The 13,021-nt window shown below is 45.6% G+C and overlaps 1 protein-coding gene across 1 annotated transcript in view; it reads right to left on the bottom strand.

Moving 5' to 3' along the window:
• The window catches only part of prex2 (phosphatidylinositol-3,4,5-trisphosphate-dependent Rac exchange factor 2), a 71,261-nt gene that overhangs the window by 55,264 nt on the left and 2,976 nt on the right, over nucleotides 1-13,021 (bottom strand). The window contains exons 2-4 of the mRNA XM_084033766.1: nucleotides 2,506-2,577; nucleotides 1,581-1,703; nucleotides 374-478 (exon numbers count right to left, since the gene is read on the bottom strand). Of these exons, the coding sequence (XP_083889892.1) occupies nucleotides 374-478; nucleotides 1,581-1,703; nucleotides 2,506-2,577 (300 nt within the window). The remainder of the gene's footprint in view (nucleotides 1-373; nucleotides 479-1,580; nucleotides 1,704-2,505; nucleotides 2,578-13,021) is intronic.

The following is a 13,021-nucleotide window of genomic DNA, read 5'->3' on the forward strand; positions in this document are numbered from 1 at the left end:
GATTTCAAAGTGTTTTTTTTTTTTATGGAAGTCTTAAAACACAAGAGGTGACTAGAAACTGTCAGAGCAACAGGGAAAAGGAAAGAAAGACTTTGTTCTCTTGGTGTCGGGACAGGAAGAGAGAAAGAGTCCGCCCACACAAGGCCGTCAGACACACTGGAACATCAAGTCCTGGGCTTTACAGCACCGTGGGTGGGTGACTGCTCTGTTTGTGTGACTGAGAGAGCGAGGCGGCGGATTGATGATGTGTGACCCCACTTGGACCGTCATGGAACATCATATATGCTGCTATAGCAGGAGACTAAAAATATAACTTACTGTCTGTTTGCACGGATGGAAAATAGTTTATCCGACTCGTCTTCTAAAGACTCACCAGTAAACAGGTCCGGACGCTCCGGATCTTATTGAGCTCCAGCAGCAGCCTCTGGGCCTTCTCGTGATTCCCACAGTAATCGTCATAAATCTGGAAACGGCTCCTCTGCAGGAGACGAGGCGAGACGCATGAATAAAGTATTAAACAAATTACAGAGAGGAAGAAAGAAAGAATTATTGAAAAACAATGAGAGGAAAGGCAAAAACACAGACCACACGGCCGACACATGGATTATAGGAATTATAGTAGTCTTCCCCACATTCTCCTATAATAAATAATGTATATTGTGTGTGTGTGTGTGGGCCAATCAAATCCTGGCATCTGCCCCGCAGCCATGTGACCCACAACTTTCCACCACAGCAGTTCTCATGACATTCGTCCTCCATTGTGTCCGGGAGGCAGCGCTGGGATCAGAATCAGACCACACAGCCTCGACGACAACGTCACTGCAGAGCTGCAGGAACAGACCCGCGACGACAACGCTGGCACAACAACGTCCCAACACACAGATCATTAGCTGATTATTCGCTTTTTATTGTTAAATCATGTCTTCTAAGAGGTCAGTTTATCCAGAAAAGATCTTCTTTTTTTTTTGACGCTGGACTCCAGGGAAGTGTTTCGTCAACGAGAAGCAATTTGCAGAGTCTTGAAATCACGGAGGGGATTTTCTCATTTTTGATTTTGACCTCTCCAGCTGGCTTGTGTTTCTGAGCAACAAAAGTTAAGATTGGGTAATTTTTCTTGGAAAGTTCGGACCGTCAACAAAACGGGGAATGAAATATCGTCCAAGTCGCATCTCGATGGACTCACATGGTCACTCATGACTGAATTATGGTCATGAGTTTTCGGTTATCTGGGGAGTTATATCCCATTTTCTCAACGAGGTCATCCCTCCCTCTCTCACCTGTTTCATCACCTACCGGCAGAGGAGTCGCCCTCGGCCCACCAGAAGGATGGGAAGATTTATTAGACTTTGAAAGCCATTATACGCCGGCGTGCCTCAAGGCTCCGCATCAAAGAAGTGTGATATATAGCAGGCGGTGAGCGGTTTATCAGAGCCGTATCAAGTATATCTCACATGTGCACGCTCTCTCATCGCGGGTAAATCCTGAGAGATGGACTGACAACATGTGGCGGATCTTATCACTGATAGGAAAGCAGGAGAGGAAATCCTTCAGAGGAACAAAAGGAGTGCCACGGTACTCACAAAGTGCAAGAAGCAGCGGCCGATTTCGTGGTGAGCGTGAGGGTCCGGCTGCAGCAGCTCCTCCACCATGGACAGGAAGTCTTTGTGGACGGCCAGGATCTCCTCGATGTTGTAGAATAAAACCTGAGAGAAAGAGAGAGAAATAGGAGTTTTTTCCCCTTCCTAAGATTGCCCGAATCAATCCAGCGCCATGTGGCACTCGGCATTTCTGAGGCCACACAATAAAGAGTGAGGTTTTCTTTGAAATGGGCATCTTGGGTTTTTTAGAAGTCCTTTTGATATTTAGATTTCAAACATTATTAGATATATTTTCAATGGAAAGGCTAAAAGAAGTTAAGATCCGTCGTATGGAAACTCTGCCCTTCATGTGGTGTTGACTTCTGCCCCCCTTTCATGTCCTTTTTTGTGGCGATGTTAAAAGACAAAACAATGCTGACTCTGGATGGAGGAAGAAGCCAGTGAAATAAAAAATCAAAGCGTGAAAAACCAGAGACGTCTTTTTATGGGGGAGGCAAAAAATTATCTTAAACAGCAGGGGAAAAAAAAAAAAGCTCCAACAAAAGGACTGGGTGTCATCGGTGACATCACGGCGTTGTGACCCACGGTATCCGAACAGCGTGTTCCCAAACAACACATCTTCCAAAACGGGACCTGCAGTAAATCCCCTCTGAATGTGTTTATCAGCAAGTAAAGCGAAACCCTCCCACTGTGAGAGAGCATCCCTTATTATCCTCCAGCCGGATCCACTTAGAAATAGATTATATTAACAGCTGCTTCACCCGGCTCGCCCACCACTTTCTATTCTCCATTCAGAACTCGGCTATTTTAGGTCGAAAGAGCACCCCGACACAAGGGACCCCACTTTATTTAGGCTCCAGTGCAATTTCCGGTATTTCCGTGGATGTAAGAAAAGGAAAAAAGTCACCTTAACGGTCTCCTCTGTGATGTTCTTGTCGACTCTGGTGGCTGCGTACTGATTGAGACGATGTAGAAACACCTGAAAAAAAAAGCAACAGTTAACACTTCTGAGCAGACCTCCCGGGGATCAAATTACTGTTTTTTTCAGGAGGCGTCCGATCGTTTTGCACCTTTAACGAGACACGCTTCGTGTGCAGCTGCAACACTCGGCAAAATTGCTCGCCATCACAATGGAAAGCCGATACGCAAACGAAACACAATCTTTGCACTGGATGGAGGAAAAAAAAACAAATATAATTGCGGCGCATGGTGTTTCAAAGGCGACGCTAAGTGGGCTGTGGATGGGAGAGTGGGAGAGGGGCAACAGCGTGTGAATTGAGACGGATGGGAAGCGCTCTTACTTTTCTTCGGTCCCTGAGGGACGCCGTTCCCAGGCTGCTCCGAGTCCTCAACAACCCACTTAAACGCTTCAAGGCACTTTCTGAGAATGGTATATGAAAGGTGTGTGCTTTGGGAGGAATTAGGCATTTTCTGACAAAAATTAACAGGTAGCAGAAGAATCGTGATGTTCATGTGTTGCTTGGGAATCCAGTTTGAATCCATCAAATTGGCCGGCATCACACTATATTTTAGATTTTTATTGATGCCTGAAATGCACTTCACTTCAGGGACGCTATGATGAAACGCAAAGCAAGACCCAGACTTTCATGAAATATAAAGAAATTGCATTTAAAGTTCGCCGTATCAAAGTGGATGTGGCAACAACATCCTCGTGTTCATATCGCTGTCAAATTTGTTAAGAGTTAAAAAAAAAAGTCCTTGGCACAACATCACAAAAACACTTTTGTGCTTTTTTTTGTCTTTCAGACATTTGTTTTCATTTCCCATGTCACAGAATAACATTTATTTATGCTCCGAGTGGCATGAAAAGGGGCAAGATAAAAAGCAGAGATGAAATCTCTTAAGTAGAACAAAGTGTGTATTTTAAAAAAAAACAGAGGAAATGAACCAAAAATGAAAGAAAACTTTAAATTATACAGATTCAGGATTCCAACTGTGTCCATCAAAACACCATTTCCAAACTCAGATTAAGTCACCGTGAGTGCATTAAGAAGTTACATCTGTCTTTGCAGTTGACTCTAACCACGGGGCGCCCCCCTCCCCCACCGAGGGCCATCTGTGGTCCAGCCGGCGGCCTGACCCGAGCCGGCTATAACTTATAAATACAACCACCAAGCATGTAAACAGCTTCCATTAATGAGCGGACAAGCCAAGAATTATATCCCCCGACCCCGAGATGAAAGTGAGCGGGGTGGGGACAGATGGAAAGGTGGTCGAGGCTAAAAAAACAGAATTATATATATATATTATTTCTAGATCATTAAGAAGTTCTGTTCAAATAAACAAATCAACGTGGAACTGAAGTCAAGCAACACTTCAAAAGTATCCGTACAAGTGTTTCGAATCCGGGGGAAAAAAAGCGAGGAGGGGGGGTTTAAATAATCAGCCTCTTTGTTGCAGGCCAACTCCACGCTGATTACCATTCCGCAGCAGACTTGCCTCGCAACTCTGCCACTCACGAGCATTAGCATCTGATTAGCAAGTCTAATATGTACAAACACAGAGCAGACTTCCACAGGCATGACGGGGGCTTACAGTACAGGACCTCAGCGGAGTGGCGGGGGCTAATTTGCATCCGAAAACCAGCTTCCTCTCAGCGATGCGTGACATCAAACATGTGCTCATTAGGGAGACGTCACTTCGGTTTTAATAACGGGGGAGTCTGCTTCAACTGGAGATAATCGCCATATCTGCAAAGCGCTAATTGAACAGTATATCTACAGCTATAGGGGAGGGGGGGGGGGCACACTGCAGATGTTTATCCCAAACAGCAAAAGTCATAATGGAGTGCAGGAACTCCAAATCTGATTGGACGGCGATACAAAACTGTAATCAGCCAGATGAGATAAGAATGAAATTGAAAACATGTCGATTTTCAAGACGAGCGTCATAATCAGAAAAGAGACCCAGCCAATTAACTCGAGAGACTTTTTCAAGCCGTTCCTCGAATTCAGATTTGAGTTGTGCCAAAATGAAAAACCCGTTAAGAGGCTGATCCTGGAGCAGCTGCACGGACGGTGAGTGGGAAGCTGACTGGATGGGATTTATGGACACGGTAACAGGACCCAGGGCGACTGTGAATAGAAGCCCGTTTTTTGCAGGTTTGCACGGCACCTGACAGCGCCGCCTTCCATGGATGCACGGCTCATTTGCTGAGGCTTAACGGGGATTGTGTTTAGTGTAAAAAAATCCAGTATTGTAGCTCAGCGTCGGTGGATGACGTCCAGGATCTGTCTCTTGTGTCTCAGAACATCTGCTCCGGTTTAAAAGCTGCAAAAAGAGTCTATGATCATAAACTAAACAAATAGGAGGACCGTGACATTTACACTCTGCTGCACCACGGTCGCCATCTTTGTCTTCATACTCAGTTACAGCGAAGGATTCTAGAGGGACGCGTTCTGTCCGTGAGCAGGAAATACTGAACGACAAGTCACAGTTTCCTCTATTAGATTACAAGTTTTTTTAGGTTTAATCAATGAATTTATATGAATTTATTTCTAAAGATGCTCATGAAATGAGGTAAAATGATGAGCTCAGAAGACAAAAAGGAGCCGTGATTTTCTAAGTCTTTCCATTCGACATTCAGGGAAAGTTAGACACACATTTGCTTCCTGTCAGGTATCAGCATTCAACAAGTAAAAAGAAAAGTCATATTATTCCCTGGGGGGTGTTGGAGGGGGTGGGGGTATAATAATCACCTGGGTTGTCACACTTAGAACAGAGATGCATTAAAACCCCATTAAGGGTTTCATTATTCGCCGGAGCAGATGGGTGTGTGATGAATAGATCGGCCCGATCGCCGCGTGTGGCCGTCTACCTGCCATCAATCAACACGCCTCATGAGGCGGCGGCGGCGGAGGAGGAAACCACGGGCGTTACTGCGATGTGATGACGACCTGACCTTCAGAACACATCGCAGACCGCTCCTCGGATCTGTGAGTGACAGCAGATTGCTGACGTGCTTTTTTTTTTCATGGTAGTTACACCAGGACTTCAGTGTCATTTAGGAAAGTCAGAGACTTGGCTGGAAGGGCCGTTTCCATGCCGACGGATTGTGTGCTGAGCCGACCTCGTTCAGGACACTTTGTGAATGGATATTGTGCAATGTCGTCCCCCCTCCTCCCCCCAAGCATCTCTCTATCAGATTGCAGAGATACAATCAGCGGAAGGCCAGCCACTCCTACTGTATATGTTGATCTGTGTGTCAGTGAAATATGTGAATCCCTCTCGAGGAAAAACACAGCTCGCTCGCTTCCTCCAAACACGGAAACTAAGCGACAACACAACCGGAGAGACAATGATGGACATTCTTGCTGTTTTTTAAAATCAAATGTGTGGACAGCATATTCGCCAAAGCAGAGCATGCTTTGTTGGGGTCAAATGAAACATATCTCGGGTGTGTGAATGTGGAGAAAAGAGATGAATAAAAAAGTGAGAGGGGAGAAAAAGCATGTCATTCATCAGTCACTCAGCCAGCAGAATGGGCTGCGATGGGAATACAAATCCAGCCCACATGGAAAAGAGCTTTTGAGCTCTCCAAAAAAAGCAAAAAAAAAATGATGCAGCAAATTGCTTCGATAAAGCTAGAGCTGCTACAGAAATGAGTTTGAATCAAGTACAAAGCTAGCCTCAAACATCTGCGAACGCAATCAAGTGAAACTCAGGAGTCGGCAGGAACACAGAGCTAGTTTAGTATATATATCATCCAGAATAAGCACTTCAGGTCCCCGTGGATCGATGGGTTCAACATGTTCAACGATGCTTTTTATTGAAATTAAAGAGCGAAAACATTTGGAATGGACGTTCAACTACTTTCGAGGGGTATTTTTTGCGAGTCCTCTTGGCGAACAACTGGGTCCAGTTTGAGTTCATTGGCACTGGTCACCAGTAAACGCTGGAAGGATGAATGGGCCTTTTTCTCCAGAGTCTATTGGACAAACTGCCTCTTTTGTCCGCCGATGATTCACTGACGAGCTTTGTTTGTCCTGATTAGAGAGCTGGCAACAAGACACGCACACGTAAACATCCCGTCTCTCCACTGGGATTTACATTTTTAATTTTAATGTATAGTAATATTACAACTACAGTGTTCAGTGTTTTCTAATCTGTCATCTGTGATCCTCTCTAAGTTGAGGACGGCGACACAAACGGCAGCATCCACACAGGAAAAGACAAAAAACGCCACTGTAGAGAATCACTAGACTGTGAAGGTATGCTCGTTAACGTGACGGTCTTTTGGAGAATGCAAGTGTGTTTCCCCGTCATGCACTGAAAAGGAGAAGCAGCGTGATGATAACAGTTAGAAAGGAGAACATGTAATTAGGGGTGGGAATCTCTGGGTGTTTTACAATTCGATTAGAATACATTTACGATTCAAAACCGATTTTTTAAAATGAGTACATGCTTCAGAATGAGCTAATAATAGTGAAAAAACTGATGAGAATAATGTAGATACACAAAGGCAGATCTAAGACCAAAGATTACATCATATTCATGCTTTATTTGCAGAAACTTTTTTTTTTAAATCATTAATTACCAATTTATTAAAAATCGTTTTTTAGAATCGTAGAAAATAAGAATCGTGATTTTTACATGAATGGATTTTTTTGCCCACCCCTTCATGTAACGGGTGCACCGGCGGTCCGGCACCCTCGGGTGTGTGTGTGTGTGTGTGTGTGTGTGTGTGTGTGTGTGAGAATGAAAGAAAGAGGCAGGTAGACATGAAAACAGACAGAGAGGAAGTAGAGAGGAAAGGAAAAAAAGAGAGCCTTGTTTGTCCTTCTTAGCACGACAACCCTGCAGGGAGGATACACCGCCTTTAGCATATTTCCTGCTTTTAATCCGGAGTTCAACATTACAGGGTTAAATCTCCTCCACTGCGCACACACACACACCTATTTACACACACACACACACACACACATTCCTGGCAGGCAAAAACCCAACTTCCGCCAAGAAGTCCTGACCAGAGACAAATAGAGTCAGTCTGCGACGCTGAGAGCGAAACCCAGGGGACGCATGAAGAAAAAGGAGAGAAAAGGCTCTTTGTAGTGATTCTCCGCCATAAGCCGGGCCCCTCCTGTAGTCTACGGGTCCCGATGACACCTCCAGGAGTCTTCCCATCTCATTAGTGGGCCCAGAACCAGGCCCTGTTGCTCTCCACCGGGAGTTTATACAGGAAACAGACACTCTTAATGCAGCGGGGAATGATCATATGTCCATCTGGGGAGCGGCTCATCCGCACAGCTCGATGCTGACTCTTCGGTTTTAATTAACAATGGATGAACAATGATTTCTTTCATTGAAAAAAAACTGTACTGACAAAAAATTACTTATTTTAAAGTTTAAAAGTGCGACAGCAAACTTTGAGGCTTCTACGCTCGCTATATTTTGAAGGATAAAAGAAAAAGTTTCCTCTCAGACGACATTACTCTCGTCCTCTCGTTGACCCCGGCACCTTAGGCGATGCAGAAACAGCAGGAGCGAAGCAATTCATCTAATGAACACGTCCGTGTCCAATGTCTCCGTCGACTCCCGGTGAGCCTCCTTTTGAATCGGCCATTAAAGCCCAACGCCCGACAGGCCGCCGCCGCTCTGTTCAATTTCACCCATCGCAGCACGATAAATGGCGGGCATCTTCCGCATATTAGGAAGATCTCTTAGCTTGGCTGGAAGTGGGTATGAAAGCGGTGAAACCAGGGGGGGGGGGGGGGGGGGGGGGGGTTGCAATCTCCATGTGCAGCCAAGCGTACCGTTTAAACACCGATAGCTGGAAATCCCCGTCGGAGCCACACACCAGCACCCTCTATTGATCCTCAGAATCAATCTGTGACGCACCCCCGAGCATGACTGTCACAAACCCGGGATTGTTCATTTCATTACTGCCCCCCCCCCCTCCCCCTCCCTCATGCCATTCATTCAGCATTGGCAAGAAAAAAAGGAAACCTGCAGAGTCAGCCTCTCTCACACCAGACGCTGTCAATAGAGGATTGAACAACTGCCATGCCAGTTACCCCCCCCCACCCCAACTCTCCCTAAGCACAACTGTTGAGCGCATGCCCACCCGTACAAATACCCCCCCTCCTGCCGGGGTTCTGCTCATCACGCCTTCCTTTTTTCTCCGTGAATGGACAGAGCAAGAGGCAGCTCGCCAACATGGCCGCATCAGAACAGCACGGACATCAGCGAGTCCACTTCCCCTTTTCAGAGACACAAGAATGGAAACCACTAGTTACGCTTCATTAACTCCTTGTATTGTATGAGAGTAGGTTTTCTTTTTGCTTATAAAGTGTCAACAGTAACCGCTTTGCCCCAAAACGTAGCCAAAAATTACACTTATTTTAAATTAATACTTTTATTAGGGTTCTTTCTGGTGTAGAAATCCAGACTTAAAGCCTCAAATTTATGGTTATTTTTCAGATAACGCGTATGAAACTAAATTGGCTGCACACATACCGCGACGGAAGAAAGTAAGTGAAAGGCCGGTTTAAAATTGGACAGAAGAGGATTACACACCGTCTAGTCAGACAGACAGACGTGACAAGGATGTCTATGTCATGCTTTTCGGGACAGAGAGACACTTGTCTAACTCTCGGAGCGTCTGTAGCAAATCCCATTCAAGTGTTTAATGAAATAATTCAGAGTGAAGTGGAATTTCCCATAATGTCCGGCGAGGCAGCTCTGTGTGTTTATGGCTTCGCAGCCAGGAAACAGCCGGGTGGACGAAGACGTAGACGCCGTGGAAAGAGTGGATTTAAACCACAGAGAGAGAAAGACAACATGCAAACTTGTCCACACACATTCTGGGGACAATTCATCAAAACTGTGAAAGTTTTTGTCAAAGAACATAACCTTAATCTGGGGGATAATTCAGATTTATAGTGTTTTCAGTGTCACGTTGAGGAAGGTTTGAAACGGACACTGCCGGCATACTGATCGGAGCAAGTGTGCATATGTGTGTGTGTGTGTGTGTGTGTGTGTGTGTGTGTGTGTGTGTGTGTGTTCCCGGCGGCGGAGCATGCCAGCTAAAACACAGGCCCCCCTTGTGATGATGACCCCTTCACACTCCACGAATGTCCTGACAAGTGTCCACCGTGGTCCCGCCACGCTCACTGCCCGCCGCACGTAAGCGCCATGTGACCGGGCAGCTGGCGTTGGCCAAATCAAAGGCCGCCCTTCTCCTCCGGGCATGCAGGACGCCGCCACCTCCTCCACCTCCTCCACCACCACCTCCACCTCCTCCATCTCCCAAGCTAAAATCGACTCCGTGCATTGAATGCAAACGTCCTCGTCGCCTATGCAATCAATGCTTTGCCAAGCGGGCAATCGGTGGCGAAACGCTCCCTTTCCTTGGCCCGGTGACAGTGGGGGAAGTGTGTGTGTGTGTGTGTGTGTGTGTGTGTGTGTTGGAGCAGGAAACATGCAGCACAATGTAAAGACGGGGAGGGCCAGGAAGGAAGGAAATCCTGCTTGAAAAATGGCCTCTGACACAAAAGCAAGAGAACTCTCCGCAGTGCAAAAAAGGTTGGAGGGACTTAAACATTTTGTTTTGCGCCGACATAAAGAAGGTGTAAAAGACTGTAAGTTAGGTCATAGTTGAGGCTCGACTAGACAATAACAAAAGCCCAGTTGGATTTTCTCCAACACTGACTGTACAGCCGTCAGCCAATCATCGTCCCCTTCATCTCTCACGGTGAATATGTGCATTTCCCTAAAACCTTCTCTATGAAATACTTGAGAAGCACAGTTTGATTTCATGATGCTCACTCTGTATTACACCGTAAAGAAATAACATAAACTTCTCGGACAAAATGCACATCTCAAAGCATCAAAACGCAAATCCACAAACCAATAGGTGAGTTAATCTACTTCTTATATAAAATCTATTCTCAACAAGAATGCCTCTACTTGACATGATGCAGGCATTGCCGTTGCTGAATATCATCAATGGGAATCACATTTGCTACATCCACATCTAGAAAAATGCTGAATGTTTTGTGTTTTTGTCTAATAATTTAAAAAAAATGTATAAAATATTGAAAGGCATGCAAAAAACAGCAGCAGCTTCCAAAGCAGAACTGGGAAGATGAAGGATAATCTTGCTGGGTTTGTTTTTATTGATATGGGACTGAAGGTTGATGCAGAGCTCTCAGCGGGAGACGATCTAATCCTCAGCATCGTTCATATTCAGGCTGGTTTGACAGATTTATCTTTAAAGATGGGGTTTCAAACACACGATGCAACATTTAAAAAGATGCAAAATGAACATTCAGTGTGAGCAAATAAATCAAAAAGGGGGATGGAATGCATTGCCAATCAGGCCCGGTGGCTTTGTGTAATGGCCGTGGTGTGCAATTGAAATGCAAGTGAGCCACATCATCCGTTCAGGGGCCTCACAGTGTGTTCTCAGACAGCAGAGAGTCTGACCCAATTCAATTTAAAAGGAGTCAAGGAGAAAAACATCTCACCTCCCGCTTTGCCTTCCTTTCCTTTCCTTTCTGTCGCTTCTCAAAAAAGAGAACAGCACACAGTTGAGTATATGCACGTAGCATAAAGCCAAACTGATATTCAAGACTCTGGTAAGTGATGGGGAAACGCTCAGCTCATGATAAACCTTCATATATAAAGAAACCACGACTTCTTGTCAACACAGCATCCAACTGTTCCCTCCCTCGGCGGTGAGCGAGACAGAGGATTGAGGTGTATGAAAGGGTGGAGGAGGTGTATGAAAGGGTGGAGGGGGATGAAAGGCCGCTGTGGGATGAGGAAGAGTACGATGGCACCGCCGTAGATTAGTGAAAGAAGTCATTAAGGAGTAAACAGAATCCACACACGTCCTTCTGTGGAATCTCTTATCAGCCAAATGAAGCCCATTACGGAGACGGAGTAATGTAAGCAAGCGTAAACGGCTCTGAGCGCCGACCCCTGACCCCCGGCCCCGGAAACCCACCCAGTCCAAACACAGCAGCGTCATGTGATCACACACGTTCCATCTTATCCCCAAAGAGTATTTAAATAGCTGAGTAGAATCTACACGGAAACATAAACAACCTCTTCCTCCTCCTTCTTCTTTTTCCTTCCCTCTTCTTCTTCTTCTTCTTCTTCTTCTTCTTTTCTTCTTCCTTTTCCTCCTTCTTCCTCCTCCTCCTTCTTCCTTCCTCCTTCTTCTTCCTTCCTCCTCCTTACTTCCTTCTTCTTCTTCTTCCTTCTCCTCCTTCTTCCTTCCTCCTTCCTCCTCCTTCTTCCTTCCTCCTTCTTCCTCCTCCTCCTTCTTCCTTCCTCCTCCTTCTTCCTTCCTCCTCCTTCTTCTTCCTTCCCTCTTCTTCTTCTTCCTCCTCCTCCTCCTTCTTCTTCCTTCCTTCTTCTTCCTCCTCCTTCTTCTTCCTTCCCTCTTCTTCTTTTTCCTCCTCCTCCTTCTTCTTCCTTCCTTCCTTCTTCTTCCTCCTCCTCTTTCTTCTTCTTCTTCCTTCCCTCTTCCTCCTCCTCCTCCTCCTCCTCCTCCTCCACACTAGCTCTTAACATTTCTGGCTTCTGGCTCCTATAAAACCCAAACAGTTTAGCTTTCTAATGAGTAAATACTACCTAGGAAGGATTTGTAGTTAAGTTCATCTTGGGTGATTTATGAAAAGAAAAAACCAGCACGCCTCCATATTAAGCCTGTTTGCTGGAAAGCTTTCTGTTTACACATTATTATTTTGTTTGTTTGTTTGTGTGTTTTCATCCAAATCAGGACGAACTGACCGTCGGCATCTTCTGTCCCCCGTTTCCTTCGGGAACATGAGGAGGGAGCTGGGTGTTGGAACAGGAAGACAGGAAGTGGGATAGGAACAAGAGGTGGTGACCTTTCAGGGTCATCAGCTGACCCGACCTCCTGGAGGACCGTCCACTGGTCATAAGTTACAAGCAGAAAAAGACAACTTCTTGGCTGCTGCTGCTGCCAGGACAATCTGACCGTCCCGGCCAAGATGTAAACAAATCCCAAAAGCATGTATACAAATACACACACACACACACACACACACACACACACACACACACACACACACACACACACACACACACATACACACACACATACACACACATGAACACACACACACACACACACACACACACTTGAACACCTGGGTTTCTAAGAGCCAGTAAATGATCCTTCTTAGCGGCTGTTTTCTGCATTAAGCCCGATTTCCCCGACTTCCTGCAGCCATTTTCTCAGAAAAAGACGCTACAGCCTTAAAGTGACCAGAGACGTGTTTGTTAACTCTCCACATAAAAAGACCAGTATAATATATGTTATATAACAAGGAATACATTTAAAAGTACACATGCATTATCTCTTGAAAGTCACCCCATGATCACAGAATAACAAGAGATTCCAACGTCTCACACCACATATTGAATCT

This window comes from Eutrigla gurnardus, assembly GCF_963514095.1.
Source record: "Eutrigla gurnardus genome assembly, chromosome: 18".
NCBI classification, from domain to species: Eukaryota; Metazoa; Chordata; class Actinopteri; order Perciformes; family Triglidae; genus Eutrigla; species Eutrigla gurnardus.